This window comes from Argopecten irradians, chromosome 2 (genome assembly GCF_041381155.1).
Source record: "Argopecten irradians isolate NY chromosome 2, Ai_NY, whole genome shotgun sequence".
Classification (NCBI taxonomy): domain Eukaryota; kingdom Metazoa; phylum Mollusca; class Bivalvia; order Pectinida; family Pectinidae; genus Argopecten; species Argopecten irradians.
The window spans coordinates 57,330,246-57,347,563 of record NC_091135.1 but is presented as its reverse complement, the minus strand read 5'-3'; the positions used below and the strand labels follow the sequence as shown (position 1 = coordinate 57,347,563).

The 17,318-nt window shown below is 39.8% G+C and overlaps 1 protein-coding gene across 1 annotated transcript in view; it reads left to right on the top strand.

Annotated features, from left to right (window-relative positions):
* LOC138316042 (enhancer of mRNA-decapping protein 4-like) overlaps nucleotides 1–13,417 on the top strand; it is a 65,316-nt gene extending 51,899 nt beyond the window's left edge. Inside the window, exon 29 of the mRNA XM_069257515.1 lies at nucleotides 8,681–13,417. Within this exon, the coding sequence (XP_069113616.1) occupies nucleotides 8,681–8,861 (181 nt within the window). The 3' untranslated portion in view covers nucleotides 8,862–13,417. The remainder of the gene's footprint in view (nucleotides 1–8,680) is intronic.
* The last annotated feature ends 3,901 nt before the right edge of the window (nucleotides 13,418–17,318 follow it).

Sequence of the window (17,318 nt, the reverse complement as noted above, 5' to 3'; positions counted from 1 at the left end):
TGTTGGGGGTAGGGGAACAGAGCGTGTATAAATTTTGGCTCTGACCCCCCCCCCCCCCCCCCCAGGGGCAGGAGGGGCGGGGTCCAATAGGGGAATTAGAGGTAAATATTCAAATTCCTTCAGAAAAGAAACAATGAACCTGTATTCAGAACATTTCTTGGCATAACAAACCTGGTGAGTGATACAGGGCCCCTTGTTTCATTTCCTGCGTACAAATCAATACATATATAGGATTATTTAGTCCTGATACGTATTTGTTGTTCTATTGTGGGCATTCTGATATCTCATTTCTCTACTTCGGTTGAAAAATGTCAATGTTATGACTATTTTTAGCTCACCTGGCCCGAAGGGCCGGTGAGCTTATGTCATGGCGCGGCGTCAGTCGTCTGTCCGTCAACATTTCCTTTGAATCGCTACTAGTCCTAGAGTTCTGCATGGATTGAAACCAAATTTTGCCAGAAACATCCTTTTGGGAAGGGAAACATAGTTTGTATAAATTTTGGCTCTGACCCCCCAGGGGGCAGGATGGGCGGGGCCCAATAGGGGAAATAGAGGTAAATCCTATAAATCGCTACTACTAGAGTTCTGCATGGATTGAAACCAAATTTGGCCGGAAACATCCTTGGGGGAAGGGGAACAGAGTTTGTCTAAATTTTGGCTCTGATCCCCCAGGGGCAGGAGGGGTGGGGCCCAATAGGGGAAATAGAGGTAAATCCTATAAATCACTACTAGTTCTAGTGTTCTGCATGGATTGAAACCAAACGTGGCAAGAAACATCCTTTTGGGAAGGGAAACATAGTTTGTATAAACTTTGGCTCTGACCCCCCGGGGGCAGGAGGGGAGGGGCCCAATAGGGGAAATAGAGGTAAATCCTATAAATGGCTACTAGTCCTAGTGTTCCGCATGGATTGAAACAAAATTTGGCCAGAAACATCCTTTGGGGAAGGGAAACAGAGCTTGTATAAACTTTGGCTTTGACCCCCCAGGGGCAGGAGGGGCGGGGCCCAATATGGGAAATAGAAGTAAATCCTATAAATCGCTACTGGTCCTAGAGTTCTGCATGGTTGAAACCAAATTTGGTCAGAAACATCCTTGGGGGAAGGGGAACCGAGTTTGTATAAATTTTGGCTCTTATCCCCCTGAGGCAGGAGGGGTGGGGCCCAATAGGGGAAATAGAGATAAATCCTATAAAACGCTACTAGTTCTAGTGTTCTCCATGGATTGAAACCAAATTTGATAAGAAACATCCTTTGGGGAAGGGAAACAGAGTTTGTGTAAACTTTGGCTCTGACCCCCAGAGGCAGGAGGGGTGGGGCCCAATAGGGGAAATAGAGGTAAATCCTATAAATCACTGCTAGTCCTAGACTTCTGCATGGATTTAAACCAAATTTGGCCAGAAACATCCTTGGGGGAAGAGGAACAGATTTTGAATATATTTTGGCTGTGACCCCCCCGGGGGCAGGAGGGGCGGATTGCTATAGGGGAAATAGAGGTAAATCCTATAAATCGCCACTAGTTCTTAAGTTCTGCATGGATTGAAACCAAATTTGGCCGGAAACATCCTTGGGGGAAGGGGAACAGAGTTTGTCTAAATTTTGGCTCTGATCCCCCAGGGGCAGGAGGGGTGGGGCCCAATAGGGGAAATAGAGGTAAATCCTATAAATCACTACTAGTTCTAGTGTTCTGCATGGATTGAAACCAAACGTGGCAAGAAACATCCTTTTGGGAAGGGAAACATAGTTTGTATAAACTTTGGCTCTGACCCCCCGGGGGCAGGAGGGGAGGGGCCCAATAGGGGAAATAGAGGTAAATCCTATAAATGGCTACTAGTCCTAGTGTTCCGCATGGATTGAAACAAAATTTGGCCAGAAACATCCTTTGGGGAAGGGAAACAGAGCTTGTATAAACTTTGGCTTTGACCCCCCAGGGGCAGGAGGGGCGGGGCCCAATATGGGAAATAGAAGTAAATCCTATAAATCGCTACTGGTCCTAGAGTTCTGCATGGTTGAAACCAAATTTGGTCAGAAACATCCTTGGGGGAAGGGGAACCGAGTTTGTATAAATTTTGGCTCTTATCCCCCTGAGGCAGGAGGGGTGGGGCCCAATAGGGGAAATAGAGATAAATCCTATAAAACGCTACTAGTTCTAGTGTTCTCCATGGATTGAAACCAAATTTGATAAGAAACATCCTTTGGGGAAGGGAAACAGAGTTTGTGTAAACTTTGGCTCTGACCCCCAGAGGCAGGAGGGGTGGGGCCCAATAGGGGAAATAGAGGTAAATCCTATAAATCACTGCTAGTCCTAGACTTCTGCATGGATTTAAACCAAATTTGGCCAGAAACATCCTTGGGGGAAGAGGAACAGATTTTGAATATATTTTGGCTGTGACCCCCCCGGGGGCAGGAGGGGCGGATTGCTATAGGGGAAATAGAGGTAAATCCTATAAATCGCCACTAGTTCTTAAGTTCTGCATGGATTGAAACCAAATTTGGCAAGAAACATCTTTTGGGAAGGAGAACAGAGCTTGTATAAATTTTGGCTCTGACCCCTCGGGGGCAGGAGGGGCGGGGCGCATTATGGGAAATAGAGGGAAATCCCAAAATCGCTACTAATTCTAGAGTTCTGCATGGATTGAAACCAAATTTGGCAAGAAACATCTTTTGGGGAAGGGAAACGGAGCTTGTATAAACTTAGAGGTAAATCCTATAAATCGCTACTGGTCCTAGAGTTCTGCATGGATTGAAACCAAAGGAGAAGGTACGTTAAGACTCGAATATGGCCGCAAAATTAATTCTCCTGTAAAGAACAACATATTTTGCCATATAGCGGTTGAATACATTTGCTAACGCATTACATCCCGAAAATATCCCGCATGTGCCAATTATGTTCACTATGACGTCATCAACATGCAGTTTCCCGCCATTTTTCACAAAAATCCTTGAAAAATCATACTTTTTGAGTGGTTTTCTCTAAAAATGAATGTGGCTGCCTTCGTGGAGCAGAAAGAGATTTTCACACGTTGTGTATCGTGTATTTACTCATATCCATGCAAAATATAAAGTTGCTCCAAGGTGGCGGCCAAATCCATTTCAAGCCTTTTCTAACCTAAAGATGATGAATTTCTAGCAAAATTTGGCGAGAAGAGGAAAATCATCAATTTGATGACGTCATAGGTAGAGCACATCGTGTACAGGGTTATAAAAAGTTATGTTTTGATGAATGGCAAGTATGAGAGTATTTATTGATGTGAAATTGATGTGGATCAGAGTTAATATTTTTCGGCCTGAAAAATTAAGGCCAAATACTAGTCCTATCGTATCTGCTCCTTTGGCCAGAAACATCCTTTGGGGAAGGAGAACAGATTTTGTATAAATTTTGGCTCTTATCCCCCTGAGGCAGGAGGGGTGGGGCCCAATAGGGGAAAAAGAGATAAACCCTATAAAACGCTACTAGTTCTAGTGTTCTGCATGGATTGAAACCAAATTTGGCAAGAAACATCCTTTGGGGAAGGGAAACAGAGTTTGTGTAAACTTTGGCTCTGACCACCAGAGGCAGGAGGGATGGGGCCCAATAGGGGAAATAGAGGTAAATCCTATAAATGGCTACTAGTCCTAGACTTCTGCATGGATTTAAACCAAATTTGGCCAGAAACATCCTTGGGGGAAGAGGAACAGATTTTGAATATATTTTGGCTGTGACCCCACGGGAGCAGGAGGGGCAGGGTGCAATAGGGGAAATAGAGGTACATCCTATAAACCGCCACTAGTTCTAGAGTTCTGCATGGATTGAAACCAAATTTGGCTAGAAACATTTTTGGGGGAAGGAGAACAGAGCTTGTATAAAATTTGGCTCTGACCCCTCGGGGGCAGGAGGGGCGGGGCGCAATATCGGAAATAGAGGGAAATCCCAAAATCGCCACTAGTTCTAGAGTTCTGCATGGATTGAAACCAAATTTGGCCAGAAACATCCTTAAGGGAAGTGGAATAGACTTTGTATAAATATTGGCTCTGACCCCCTTTGTATAAATATTGGCTCTGACCCCCGGGGGGCAGAAAGGTTGGTGCCCAATAGGGGAAGTAGACGTAAATATTAAATTTTCCTTCAGGAAAGAACAATGAATCTGTACTCAGAACATTACTTGACATTAAAAACTATGTGAGCGATACAGGCCCTCTGGGCCTCTTGTTCACTTTTTAGTGAAATTCGAGATGGCGGCCATCTTGATAATGTCGTAACCTGAACTTATACAATGTAAACATTGGTTTTTGTTGATGTTGTAGTTTGAACTGATTGATAAGTGGTCAAAAACTGATCAGAAGTATTAATTTGCTGTTGGAAAACATTTTTGCTGCATCAAGGCAAATAGGAAAAATTTGCTGAAAAATCACCATTTTTGAGCTTAAAATCTTTTTTTTTTTTCATTTCCTGCTTACAAATCACCAATTTGGTCCAGATATGTATTGGTTGTTCTATTGTGGTCATTTTGATACCTCATTTGTCTACTACGGTTGAAAAATGTCAATGTTATGACTATTTTTCATGTTTTAGTAAAATTTGTTCATCCCAACTTATGCAATTTTAACATTTTGATTTGTGATCAGTGGGTCATAAGGGTTAAGAAAAATATTGGTTCGGAGGTTTGGGGGGTGTATGTGGGACCCTCCTAGCCCATGGCCTATATATTTCAGCGGTAGGTAGGGATTTATAGACCTTATAATTAATTGTTTTAGGTCTGTAGTATGCTTGTATGAAGGGCTACCATGTGTGTTCAAATTAAGGAATTTTACCTTCATTCAAGGTCACATAGGTAACTAAAGGTTTAAATCTTTAAACTACATGTATTTATTTTCATAAAGTAAGAGACTCTCTGACCTGATATTGGGTTTTGTAGTATTCTAGCATCAACTCCAACCAATTTGGTTAAAATAAATGCCCTTTAATATAACCCTTAGCTTAAATAAGCTCAAATGATGCCACAAATTATTGTTTGTTATTTCCAGTGTTCAGTATTCATTGCAGCACTGATGTTTGTATGAATGAGTTTGTGTTGTAAGGTAGTCAGATGACCTTAAAGAAACCTTAATTGTACGTGAGCTGCAGATTGTATAAACTGGAACTGTTACATGTATTCCACCAGCCATGTGACAAATCCTGGCCCTATGTGTCTCTAGTTAAGGTAATAAAATGAGATTTGTAATTTCCTAACATTAAATAAGACTTTATGTTGTGACCATGAATGTGATTCAGAATTTACTAGACATCTGAATAGACATTTTACAGTTATAGGATATTGTTCAAGGAAAATGGCCCTAGATTTTGATTAAAGAATTGTTTTAGCTGTTTGAGTTTAAAACTGGGGTCTCATTTATTGCACATGAACTAGGTCTCGTGTTTAGATTAACGATGAATCTTGACTGTTTTAATTAATCTAGATTACTTCCCTGTCCCAGATTTTAGTAACAGGTGAAGTCTTTATTGATCATTAAGAAATGTTGGAATAGAGGTCAAGTTCACTAGGGTTCATCAAATCTAAGGTTTCAGTACTCCAGCAAGCAATTAACAAAGCTATCAATAAAATGAATGCTTTCTCCTCATCACACTTTGATAGGAACTCAGCCATTACTTTAGATGATGGTCAAGTTATTAGGCTGGGTTATTTGTATATGGTGTATTTCTGTGTTTCTTGTTTCACATTGTATGACTAATATTTTCAATGATATGAAAAAGGTATATTTAAAAAAAAAATGGAGTATGGTTTTATGCATCAAATGTTTCTTCATGGGGTCTTACTAATTTTTGTTTCAGATTTACTACTCCTATTTTGGAAATTAAAAATGAATTGAAGAAAAAATTATTGTGAAAAAAATAAAGGCAACAATTTCAGGGTTCAAGTTTAGAAACTTCCTTTTGGATTTCATGCAAAAGAAAATAATCATCCAACTCCTTTCAAACTTGGTAGACATAATAATCACCATGACATGAGGTTGTGATTTCCAACTCCTGTGAAAGTTCTACACCAAAGGGTTAATGTCTTTACAATGTAATTAGCTTACTTTGATTGTCCTGCTGCAACTTTTCGTTTGATTACAAGATGTGCACCACAGTACTCTCGTTTTACCTGGCATTCTATATCTGGCATTTTTCATTTGTTGTTGCTAATTACTTATGCTAATAGAAGCTAGTAGGTTAAAGGGCATGGATATTCTAATGTTGGATTTATAACCTTTAGGTAAAGGCCATTAGCTACAGTGAACTCTCCTATGGGGGCCCAGTTCTTGCCAATTATTGCTCCTATATATATCTGGTATTTAATCCACTTGATCAGGGCCTTAAAAAGCTTATACATATAACTAATTAGAATGGTTACATAAAATATTAAACCTGGCAATGATAAATAGTAGGATATAATCCCAACATGTACAGAATTAGATGGTAGTTCATTATCTTTGGTTTGTTATGACTGTATGGAGAAGTTGATTGTAGTAATCCACTTAAAAATGTCAAGTTCATGATTTTCAAATGCTGAAGGTCAAGGTTTTCTGACAGAATAAGCTAAAAAAATCACATGATCAGTATTACAAATTAATTTTCACCGCATTAAGCATATAGTAGTGATAGTTTTATTAGAGGTCAAGGTCATCCATATCAAAAGCTGAAGGTCAAGTTCATGTTTTGTATTTCAATTGGTGATCTTACCTATCAATGACCATCACAGTATAGGAACCCGATGGTCAGGATGAAAAGAAAAGAAAACCAAAAGTAAGGTAAAATGGATTTGATTAAAGTTTATTGATTTATTAGCCATATTAACAAGGGGTCCTTTTGAGACTGTCTGTCCAATTGTAGTAGCCAATTGCTTAAACTACCAGGCGAGTCACATCTGTGAGGAAGACTCTGGGTTCTGTCCCCTGGCTGAGACACACCAAAGTCTAAAAAAGTGGTAGTTTCTGCTTCTGCTTAGCGCTCAGCATACAGGGAGTGGGATGACTGGTTCGCCCGTTGTCAGTATAATGTGACCGGGTGGGGTGTGTTGCTTGGTGTCTTCGGTGGCATGCTTCAGTGATATAGCACTATAAAAAGGGCAACAGTTCCACTATACAAGAGAACACAACAAGAACATGCCGCAGTCTCCCAAATCATGCACCTTGCACACATACACACAACACACAGCATACATAGGAGGCCGTCCTTATATGATCCTGGCTGTTAATAGGCCGTTAATTAATCAAACAAACAAACAAACAAACCTATGTAGCTAGTGACTATTGGCACCATGCATGGAAATATAATGTATGTTAGTATATCTTTAAAGATTCAAAAAACACCTTTGATATTTAACTGATTCTCTACATCTTTATTCTTTGATAAAGTTATAAATGATGAAGACAATTAGAAACCAACAAAATTCTTATTTCAATGTCTCGCACTGCCGTAACTAATTATTATGACATTTCTATGAAGTGGACATGAAATTGTACAAAATCTTTTAGAAAACATTTTTCTCGCTACAATTTAGAAATTTTGAAATCCAGAGAATCAACTTTGAATAGCCTTACTAGTAAAGTTTCATTTGTTGCTATTTGGAAACTGTATCTTTGGTAATCAACCTCAAAAATGGAAAATACTTAAGATAGAATTTGAGTTGTGTAACTGTGTGTCTGCCAAGTTGATTAAGTTGTGTTACATGATGCAGTAGAATCTGATCACATTTCTACAAGACATTCCAGGCTTCACGGTCATTCCCTCTTCTTTTTAAATACCTTTTGTACTGTCTGTATCCAACATGTTTACATAATATACTCTAAGTTACTCACCTCCCCAGGGGGTTAATAACCTTAAATTCACATTTGATTCTGTCCACATTATATTTGTTTCTTTGATGTTTTTGTGTTTCATGCAATTCATGCAATTAATTAATTCATGCAATATGATAAACTTAACTTTGTGTAAAGCAATTGGGAGTCCAAAAAATAACAATGCGAATTAATCAAGCAACTGCTCAACTGACATAACATTCTTTGTTGGTGGAGTGTCTAGCTGCAGTATTGTAGCTCAAAAGACTTTAAGATAGAAAATGGTGTCGTCTTTAGGGCTACAATTGGTGCCTATTACTGCTGATGGAGCAAAGCAATGATCATGGAAAACATTATTTCATGTTTGTATGCTTTTTATCGTGCTAGTTTTATATCACTTACCGACTAGGAGGTAAAACTGAACCGTAGAAAATATCAAATTCACAGCGAGACATTATTTGCTTTACATATACATATAAGGTCTTTTCGAAGGGAATGTATACAGCAAGTCTACAAATTGTGAACTTGAATTCTTGTGAGCGATACAGTAGATATTAAGAACGGCAGCTATGTTTGTTTTGGACAAAAATATAATGTAAATGCTTGTATACGCAAAAAAATAATTGGAAACCTACAAACAAGTATAGAAAATTGTGCCTGAGTGATTTTCGGAGGCACTGCTCTATTAGGACACATAGGGACCAATTTGTTCCTGACAGAAAGGTATAGTAGGCCGGTTACGTATATTCATTCTAGGAGTGTCTAGATGTGTGACCTCGAGACATTCTTTTCAAGGTCACAGTGGTAAAGCATTTAATGACATCTGCTGTATGTATGTTAATGAATTAAAAACACAAAGTTAACTTTTGTATATTGTGGTGTTCCAGGTACCTAGAGGAGGCGGTGATGAACTTGGACATGTCCAACAGTGTAACTAGAGAACACCTAAAGGGAGTATTATATGGACTGATACAGAAACTCAAGACCTACATAGCAAGTCATCCAAACGCAAAAACCACTCGCTCTCTAAAGATGCTGCAGATGGCATCAGAATCTCTCTTGAAATAGAGTGTGCTATTAGTGATAGGAAATGTGTGTAGACAGTGGCATTCATGATTAATACAGAGAGTCTTCACAGAGAATGGTCTCTGTGAGAGATGTGTTCTATGTCATCAAAAACTGTGGACCTGTCATCGCCAGTCTCTGCAGTATCATGACATGTCGTCCTTTTGCACTGCAGATTTCTCCCCCTCTCATCAGGAAAAGTGTGTACTCTTGTCTTCAAGAATAGAGAGAATTTATTAAATGTCATCAAGTGTTGTATTTTCAGTGATGTTTTGAAAGGTCTTTCAACAATTTTGTGCACTATGTGATCAAAATATGTCCTATCCGTTTGAGTGCTTTAACTTATATAATAAGGGCACTACTGCTCTTCCATACCGCAGCCATGAATGTTGAAGGCATATACCAGTAGTGTTACACATGGCAATTTGTCTCGTCCCATCCTGTCCCATCATAACTTGTCGAATCCTGTCCCAAATCCATACAGAGGATGGGGCGTATATGTCTTAAAGAACTTCTAGTGAGTGAAAATTATTTTTGTTCTGTTCTCTTTAATTAGTTTTCTTTTAAATTGCAGATTTAGTCTCTTGTAGCTTGAATTTGTTCAGATTGGTCATGCAGAACTACCACACATAGAGATTGACACTAACAGTAGCCCGGCAGGCCAGAGCTGCCTAAAATTGTCTGGAGCTGCCAGATAGTCTTAACGTAGGAGCCCTGTTGGCTGAATGTATTTTTCATTTGAGAACCATATTATTTTATTTTCTTATCAAAATATAGAAAAAGTAAACATATTCAAAGTGTAAAAGCAATAAACATTGCATCTAAATTCTTCAAATGATATAAAATCAAAGTTTTCACAAGTTAGATAATTATATACCTCCACATTAGAATCATTTTGAAATCAGAAGACAAAGTTAGAGGACTTTATGGGAAAGTAACTCTAGTCTGTTTCAAACATTTATGTATATTTTCCTTTTATTTGTTCTGGTTAAGTCTATTGGTTAAAAAACTTAACCATCTTTAATAAAGGTGCTTATATGATCAATTAACCTTGCCCTGTACCATTCTGGAGTTGTATACAATTTGTCATAATATTATAAAATGTTGATTTTGGAAGTTTGATGTAGACTGTCATCTAATCATGTCTTATCGTAGTGGTCTCATGAGAAATTTGCGATTAAAATGTTGTGTACTATCACCATGTTGTAATTAATGTTACAGAGAATCACGGACTACACTCACCATGTGGACTATACATGACATTAAAAAAGTTCTTCTCCGGATAAAATGTGTGTGACTGTGTGTCATATAAATTATATGGTGTTCCCTGTTAATACATGTACTTTATGGTCTTGTCTGCCCTCTCAGTGAAATATGTTAATTCTGTCATCATACTGCATGTAGGATTAGAGGTCTAAAAGGATGAGACTGTGTCACACGTTAGAATATTTGCATTAGTTAAGCTCTCTGCCTTGTCCATGTCGCCGTGTCAAGGTGATTATCGTATACCCTTGTCGGGAATCAAATATCAGAACAGATGGTTGTCTATATAATGATGCTGTCAGCATAACAGGATGATGTACAGAAAGCATTAATATAGATTAGTGTCTGTATACCAATTACTGAGTGTTGACCTTTCTATAGTCCAAAATCATGTATTGGTTAGGCTGGATATCCAAGTGACAATATCTAAGTGACTATCATGTTATCCTCAAGGAACATCAAATAGGACTAATAGTATAAGGGTCAGTTTAATCAGTCTAGGATAATACTGGAGGATGGGTTAATGATTTTGGAGATTAGCTTAGGACTTGGTGGTCAGAGCTTAGGACTTGGTGGTCAGGGTTTAGGACTTGGTTGACAGGGCTTAGGACGTGGTTGTCAGGGCTTAGGATGTGGTTAACAGGGCTTAGGACTTGGTGGTCAGGGCTTAGGACTTTTTGGTCAGGGCTTAGGACTTTGCTGTCAGGGCTTAGGACTTGGTAATCAGGGCTTAGGACTTGGTAATCAGGACTTGCGACTTGGCTGTCAGGCCTTAGGACTTGGCAGTCAGGGCTTGGGACTTGGCTGTCAGGGCTTAGGACTTGGTGATAAAGACTTAGGACTTGGTGGTCAGGACTTAGGACTTGGCAGTCAGGGCTTAGGACTTTGCGGTCAGGGCTTAGGACTTGGTGGTCAGGGCTTAGGACTTGGCTGTCAGGGCTTAGGACTTTGTGGTCAGGGCTTTGGACTTTGTGGTCAGGGCTTAGGACTTTGTGGTCAGGGCTTAGGACTTGGTGGTCAGGGCTTAGGACTTGGTGATAAGGACTTAGGACTTGGTAGTCAGGTCTTAGGACTTGGTGGTCAGGATTTAGGACTTGGTCAGGACTTAGGACTTAGAGGACTTGGTGGACAGGATTTAGAGTTTGGTGGTCAAGGCTTCGGAATTGGTGGTTATGGCTATTATGCACATTGCAGGAAAAAAACATTTAGGGCATTTTTGAGAAAGGATAATCTTTTTAATTTCTAAGAATGTGCACTATAGATCTATTATATCTGTGGAAAATATCTGATTTTTTCCTCTTCCAAATTGTTCAGCATGAAAATTTACTAACGTTTGTACACAAATCATTAGAATGATGATAATCTGATAGCAACAGTCACCACACAGCATTTCTATAGAATCATTAGCACAAGGAGAGACTCCGCTTGGAGGTAAATCACTGTAACTATTGTCGCTGTTGCCAGATGGAAGCCTAAATATAATTAGTCGAAGTGTTCCTCCACAGTGTTACATAGAATGAAAATTAGGTTTCAAATGCATTATTAAACCTGATGCACTTTTAATAATTGCATCCCTGCAGATCAAAATTGAATTGTTCCAAGAGCACAAAGGCATGTCATGATACTCAATGTAAATAAATAATGTTTAAGTCGGGTTTAGATCCTTAAAGTCTCTAAAATCCTGGGGGGTACAAAGCAGTTATTTTACATGTACATTTGTAGGTCAGGAAGACTGGAGGGAGTCAGACAAGGTCTTAGGGAAAGACTGGAGGGAGGTCTTAGAGAAATACTGGAGGGAGGTCTTAGAGAAATACTGGAGAGAGGTCTTAGAGAAATACTGGAGGGAGGTCATAGAGAAAGAGAAATACTGGAGGGAGGTCATAGAGAAATACTGGAGGGAGGTCTTAGAGAAATACTGGAGGGAGGTCATAGAGAAAGAGAAATACTGGAGGGAGGTCATAGAGAAATACTGGAGGGAGGTCATAGAGAAAGAGAAATACTGGAGGGAGGTCATAGAGAAATACTGGAGGGAGGTCATAGAGAAAGAGAAATACTGGAGGGAGGTCATAGAGAAATACTGGAGGGAGGTCTGAAGGACATACTGGAGGGAGGTCTTAGAGAAAGACTGGTGAGAGGTTTAAGGGAAAGACTAGAGAGAGGTCTTAAAATGGAGAGAGGTCTTAGAGAAATACTGGAGGGAGATCTCTGTCTTAGAAAAATACTGGAGGGAGGTCTTAGAGAAATACTCGATGGAGGTCTTAGAGAAAGACTGGAGGGAGGTCTAGGGGAAAGACTGGAGGGAGGTCTAGAGAAATACTGGAGGGAGGTCTCTGTCTTAGAAAAATACTGGAGGGAAGTCTTAGAGAAAGGCTAGAGGGAGGTCTTAGTAGTAAATATTCTATTACTTCCCAAGGAGATTAGGTATGTATAATTGAGAGTGACTCTTCAAAAATATAAACTAATAATACAAAAGCCTTGAATGAATGGATTATGTAAGTCATCTCAGAGAATACTTTCTCTCGTCAGTCTCTATAAAACTGTTAGCTGTTCAGACTCAATTCAATTACTCATACTTGTGATGCAATTGGAAAATGTAGCTTTTGTTTGTGAGACTGCTTATTCCATTAGGGAAAAGACTGAGCATTTTAAATATGGTTAACATATAAAATGACCAGCATGTGTTGTGGCTGGGGTGAGACCATTATTTGGTTACAGTGTAGACAGATGTTTGTCGTGTAGAAGGATGTCTTTACATCAAATCAAGTGATATACCATTGTTATAGTAATGAGTTCCAGTTTTCACTGCCACATGTATTGTTTATTTGATTTGTTAGGTTTTGAAGCATGGTAGTACATGCTATAAATTGATTTTCCCATTTTTTTATGTGCATGCACATTTTCTGCATTGATCAGTAAATAGCAATGAGAAAAAGTCATTAATGTTTACATACAATTTGACATGTACAGCAAATCTAGATTTTGTTTTAAATTTTGCATTGACAAACGGAAAGTTTTAAGAACATAATAAAACTGTTTATGACTGATGGCTAAGACAGATAAGCAGAGGGGCATTGATATATCCAACAGGAGACAAAAGTGAGACTGAGGGTCTGAAGTTTGTAACAAGAAGAAAGCAAAGAAAACTATTATTTTGTATTGGTATACTTTTATATTGCATTAGGTAGTAAATCTGTAGTATGGATGTTGTATAAGCTAACTGTGCCCAGTATGTGTATTGATTTACTAAATAAGTAATTAAAAATACTGACAAGGTGTCAAGTGAAGAATACAAACAGTTATTGTGTTGGCCTTTATCATTCAAACATGGTTTGGTTGGTAGGCTCCACTCCCATCATGCAATCATCAACATTTTACATTCTAAACTATTTGTATTAAAACATCTTCAGATCAGTAGAACAGTTAACATTTTTAGCCCACCATCATCATATGGTGGGCTATTCAAATCGTCTTTCGTCCGTGGTCCTTTGTCTGTCCATCCTTCCTGCATCCGTTAACAATTCTTGTTACCACTATTTCTCAGAAAGTACTGAAGAGATCTTTCTCAAATTTCATTTCTAGGTTCCCCTAGGACCCTAAATCCACACATTTTGTCTTAACGTTGTGGAGTACGGATCATGTCATCAAAATGGATATCCTGCCCAGCGCTTGGTCATATTACACTCATGACATATGCAAAATATTACACTGGCTAAGTCACAGGATATCAGGCGGATTATGAATTAATACTGTTGTATCAGGATGGTTGGCAGAGCTCAAACGAGACGAGAAATCATTGAGTTCTGCTAAACTGCGTTTATTCGCGGCAAAACTCAACAAGGAAATACACCAAACAACATAAAAAAAGGTCCGGAGCTGGAATATCTAGAAATGACAATTTAACTGTGAAATATAATGTTAGGGTCCTTTGAGTCCCTTCTAAGGTCAAGCCGATCTGGTTTTTCCCTCAAACGTCCGTAATGACCAGATGAAGGTCACAGTAACCCAATCTCTTCATTTATGGGGTAACCTCCATAATCGTCGTCCTCGAGTGGGGGTTTGTCAACTCCTTCAGAATCTGGTTGATTATTTTAAGCTATTTGGTCAAGCTTATATCTTGCGCGACGTCTGTCGTCCGTCCGTCCGTCAATATTTCCTTTAAATAGCTACTAGTCATAGAGTTCTGCATGGATTGTAACCAAATTTTGCCACAAACATCTTTGGGGGAAGGGGAACAGAACTTGTATAAATTCCCCGGGGGCAGGAGGGGCGGGGCCCAATAGGGGAATTAAAGGTAAATATTCAAATTCCTTCAGAAAAGAAATGATGAACCAATATTCACAACAGAACTTGGTATTACAAACCAGGTGAGCGATACAGGTCCTCTGGGCCTCTTGTTTGTCTGTTTTGTTGTTTGCGACTATTTCTGGATCTTCTTGCTCCTTGTCCTCCAGGATTTCCAGTAGAGAATCAAGCCTGGATGTGAGGCTATGTGATCTTCTTCACAAAACCTGGGATCACATTGGATTTGTATGGCTTCAAGCGATCATGGTGAATGATGACGACACGTTTCCGCCCAGTTACCTCATAGACCACAGGGTCAAGCTTTTGCGTTATTCCAAGACTGACTATTGTTTTGGCGAAACTCCAACTTTACAGGTTTCATTTCGAACAAAGACTAAATCACCCTCGATGTACTGTCATTCAATCATTTTTATGTCGTAGATCTTTTTCTGTCTCACTGCACTAGTGTAGTTCTGCAGAGGCGCTCTTTTAGTCCGACAGTCCTTCTTGGAAGCTGCACATTTCCGACAAGCTGCCAGAAGTATCATTGTTTTACCTGCTCAAGTGTTCGCCCTTCTCCCTGATGCCCTGAGAATGCTGCTTCATGACAAAACTCTATGATATTCCTCCTAACTCTATGTGGTACCAGCAGTCGCAGTGACTTCTGCCCCGCATCCCCTACCCATTCGTAGTAAAGGACACCGTTGACTATTCGCATCTGGGAAATGAGCAGCAAATATCGACGGAACTCTGGGCTTTGACCATGAGCTTCATCTTTGGAGAACGTGGTATTTCCCTGGATAACTTCAAGCAGTAAAGCAATGTCCTCATTCTCCTTCGGAGCATTTTGCATTTCCTGAAGGCTCATCGTATCCATCCAATTACACTCAACCGTTTCTTCAGATTGTGTATTGCGATCGGAAGAATGTCATCTACATCGCTCTCAAACCTTTCCCACGACTCATGTAGTTTAGAACAATGTAAGCTTCCTCCACACAACAAAGAAGCTACCGATGCTCCAGCAAAGTAACAGTCACAGGATTCCTCTGTAGGGCACCCTGAAAGGGCGTCAGCATTACTGTGTTGTTTTCCTGCCCGATGTTGTATGGTGAAGGAAAACTGACTCAGTTCTTCAAGCACCCTAGCTTGTTGTCCCTATGGGGACTTAAAGCGGAAGAGCCATGACAAGCTGCTGTGATCCCTCCGAAGAAGGGATGTTCTTCCTAGCAGATAATGCTTAAAATTATGGCAGAAGACTACAACAGCTAGGAGCTCTCGTCGTGTCACACAGTACTTCTCCTAAGCCGGGGTCAGCCGTCTACTTGCGTAGGAAACCACCACTTCATTTCCATTTCTAACTCGAGACAAATCGGCACTAATACTCTGATTGGGCGCATACGTGTCAAGTATAAAAATAACATCCTCTGTGAGATACGAAAGGAAAGATGCACTGGTTTTAGGTCGTTTCAGTGTTTGGAAAGCTTCAGTCTACCTATTGTTCCATTCAAATCGAACATCCTTTTTCATGAGATCATAAAGTGGAGAGTGCTATTTCTGCATAACCAAGAACAAAACGTTCGGTAGTAGTTTGTCAGCCCTAGGAAGGAATAAAGTTCGCGCACTGTCGTTGGAGTTGGCCAGTCTATCACATCCGATACCTGTTTTGGGTTGGTGGAAATTCCCTCTATAATTATCACATGACCAAGGAAAACTACTTCCGTTTTCAGCAAGCTACACTTCTTAGCCTTCAGCTTCAACCCGTGGGAACGAAAACGAGTACGACACCTGTCGAAGATGGTAATGGTGTTCCGAGAAGGATTTAGAAGCAACGATGACATCGTCCATGTAAATCAGAAGAATAGACCACTGCAGGCCTCGTAGAACTAACTTCTACTATTTAGTCTACTGATATTGTTGAATCCGAAACCTTCATTCCAGAGAACTATTCTTCACCAGGGATTCCAGTTCTTAAAGTCTAGCTTCAAATGCTTGGACGGTGGAGGAGCTAGGCAACTCGACTCTATTGTACGTAACACTTCTTCATCCTCTGTCATAGCGCCGTGAATGTCCTCCCGCCATCCCTCTTTGTCTCTTCCAACAGTGGCGCAGAAGTTGTGTTCCTGTGCAGTCACCAATTCGATGGGAGGTCAACCCCAGGTTAAGCTTACGTACCTCCCCAAATTCATCATTGTTGAAGCTATTTTGACGTGCCGTTCGTGCAACTTATTTATGGCTGTAGTTGGAGGGTTCCGTCTTCCAAAGCGCTTCACAAGACTGTCCTTAAGATGGGCATAGTTCCTTCTTAATCCTTCTTGCAAAGATCATATATGCCACATAGACTTTCATTTTAAACATTATGCGGTCCACCAAACGAAGGTGTGTATCTCCTCCCTCTATCCTCGATGACCCTTAGTTCCTCACCGAAACTGTGCACTGATTGCTGGCGTTGATGTTCAGCTGTTATTTTGTTTTCATGCATCCATTTATCCCAAGCCTCACTCTGACACCACATATTTTCTTGACTCTGAGCCTTTATCTCATTCACTGCCTCCTGGAATTTATCCATTTGTAGGTTCATCTGCGTATCAAACGACTTCATAATAATTTCCATCATGTTTGTTCAGGCCTAAGAACATCATGTTTGTTCAGGCCTAAGAAAATCTAGAACGAATATGCCTTTCAGCCGACACCATTGTCTTTCTATTAGTCTTTTGAGCTACAGTATTGCAGCCAAAGAAAAGCATGCTAACCAATTCATCACTCTGTATTTTATCTTAAATATAACAAAATCTCAACATTGACCTGTACAATACAGACCTAATCACAGGTCAACAACAACAAACTAACATTAATTCAAATTCTGTATTTGCTGTAAATCATACAGGATGCTTAAGCAGTTAATTCAAATTCTTTATT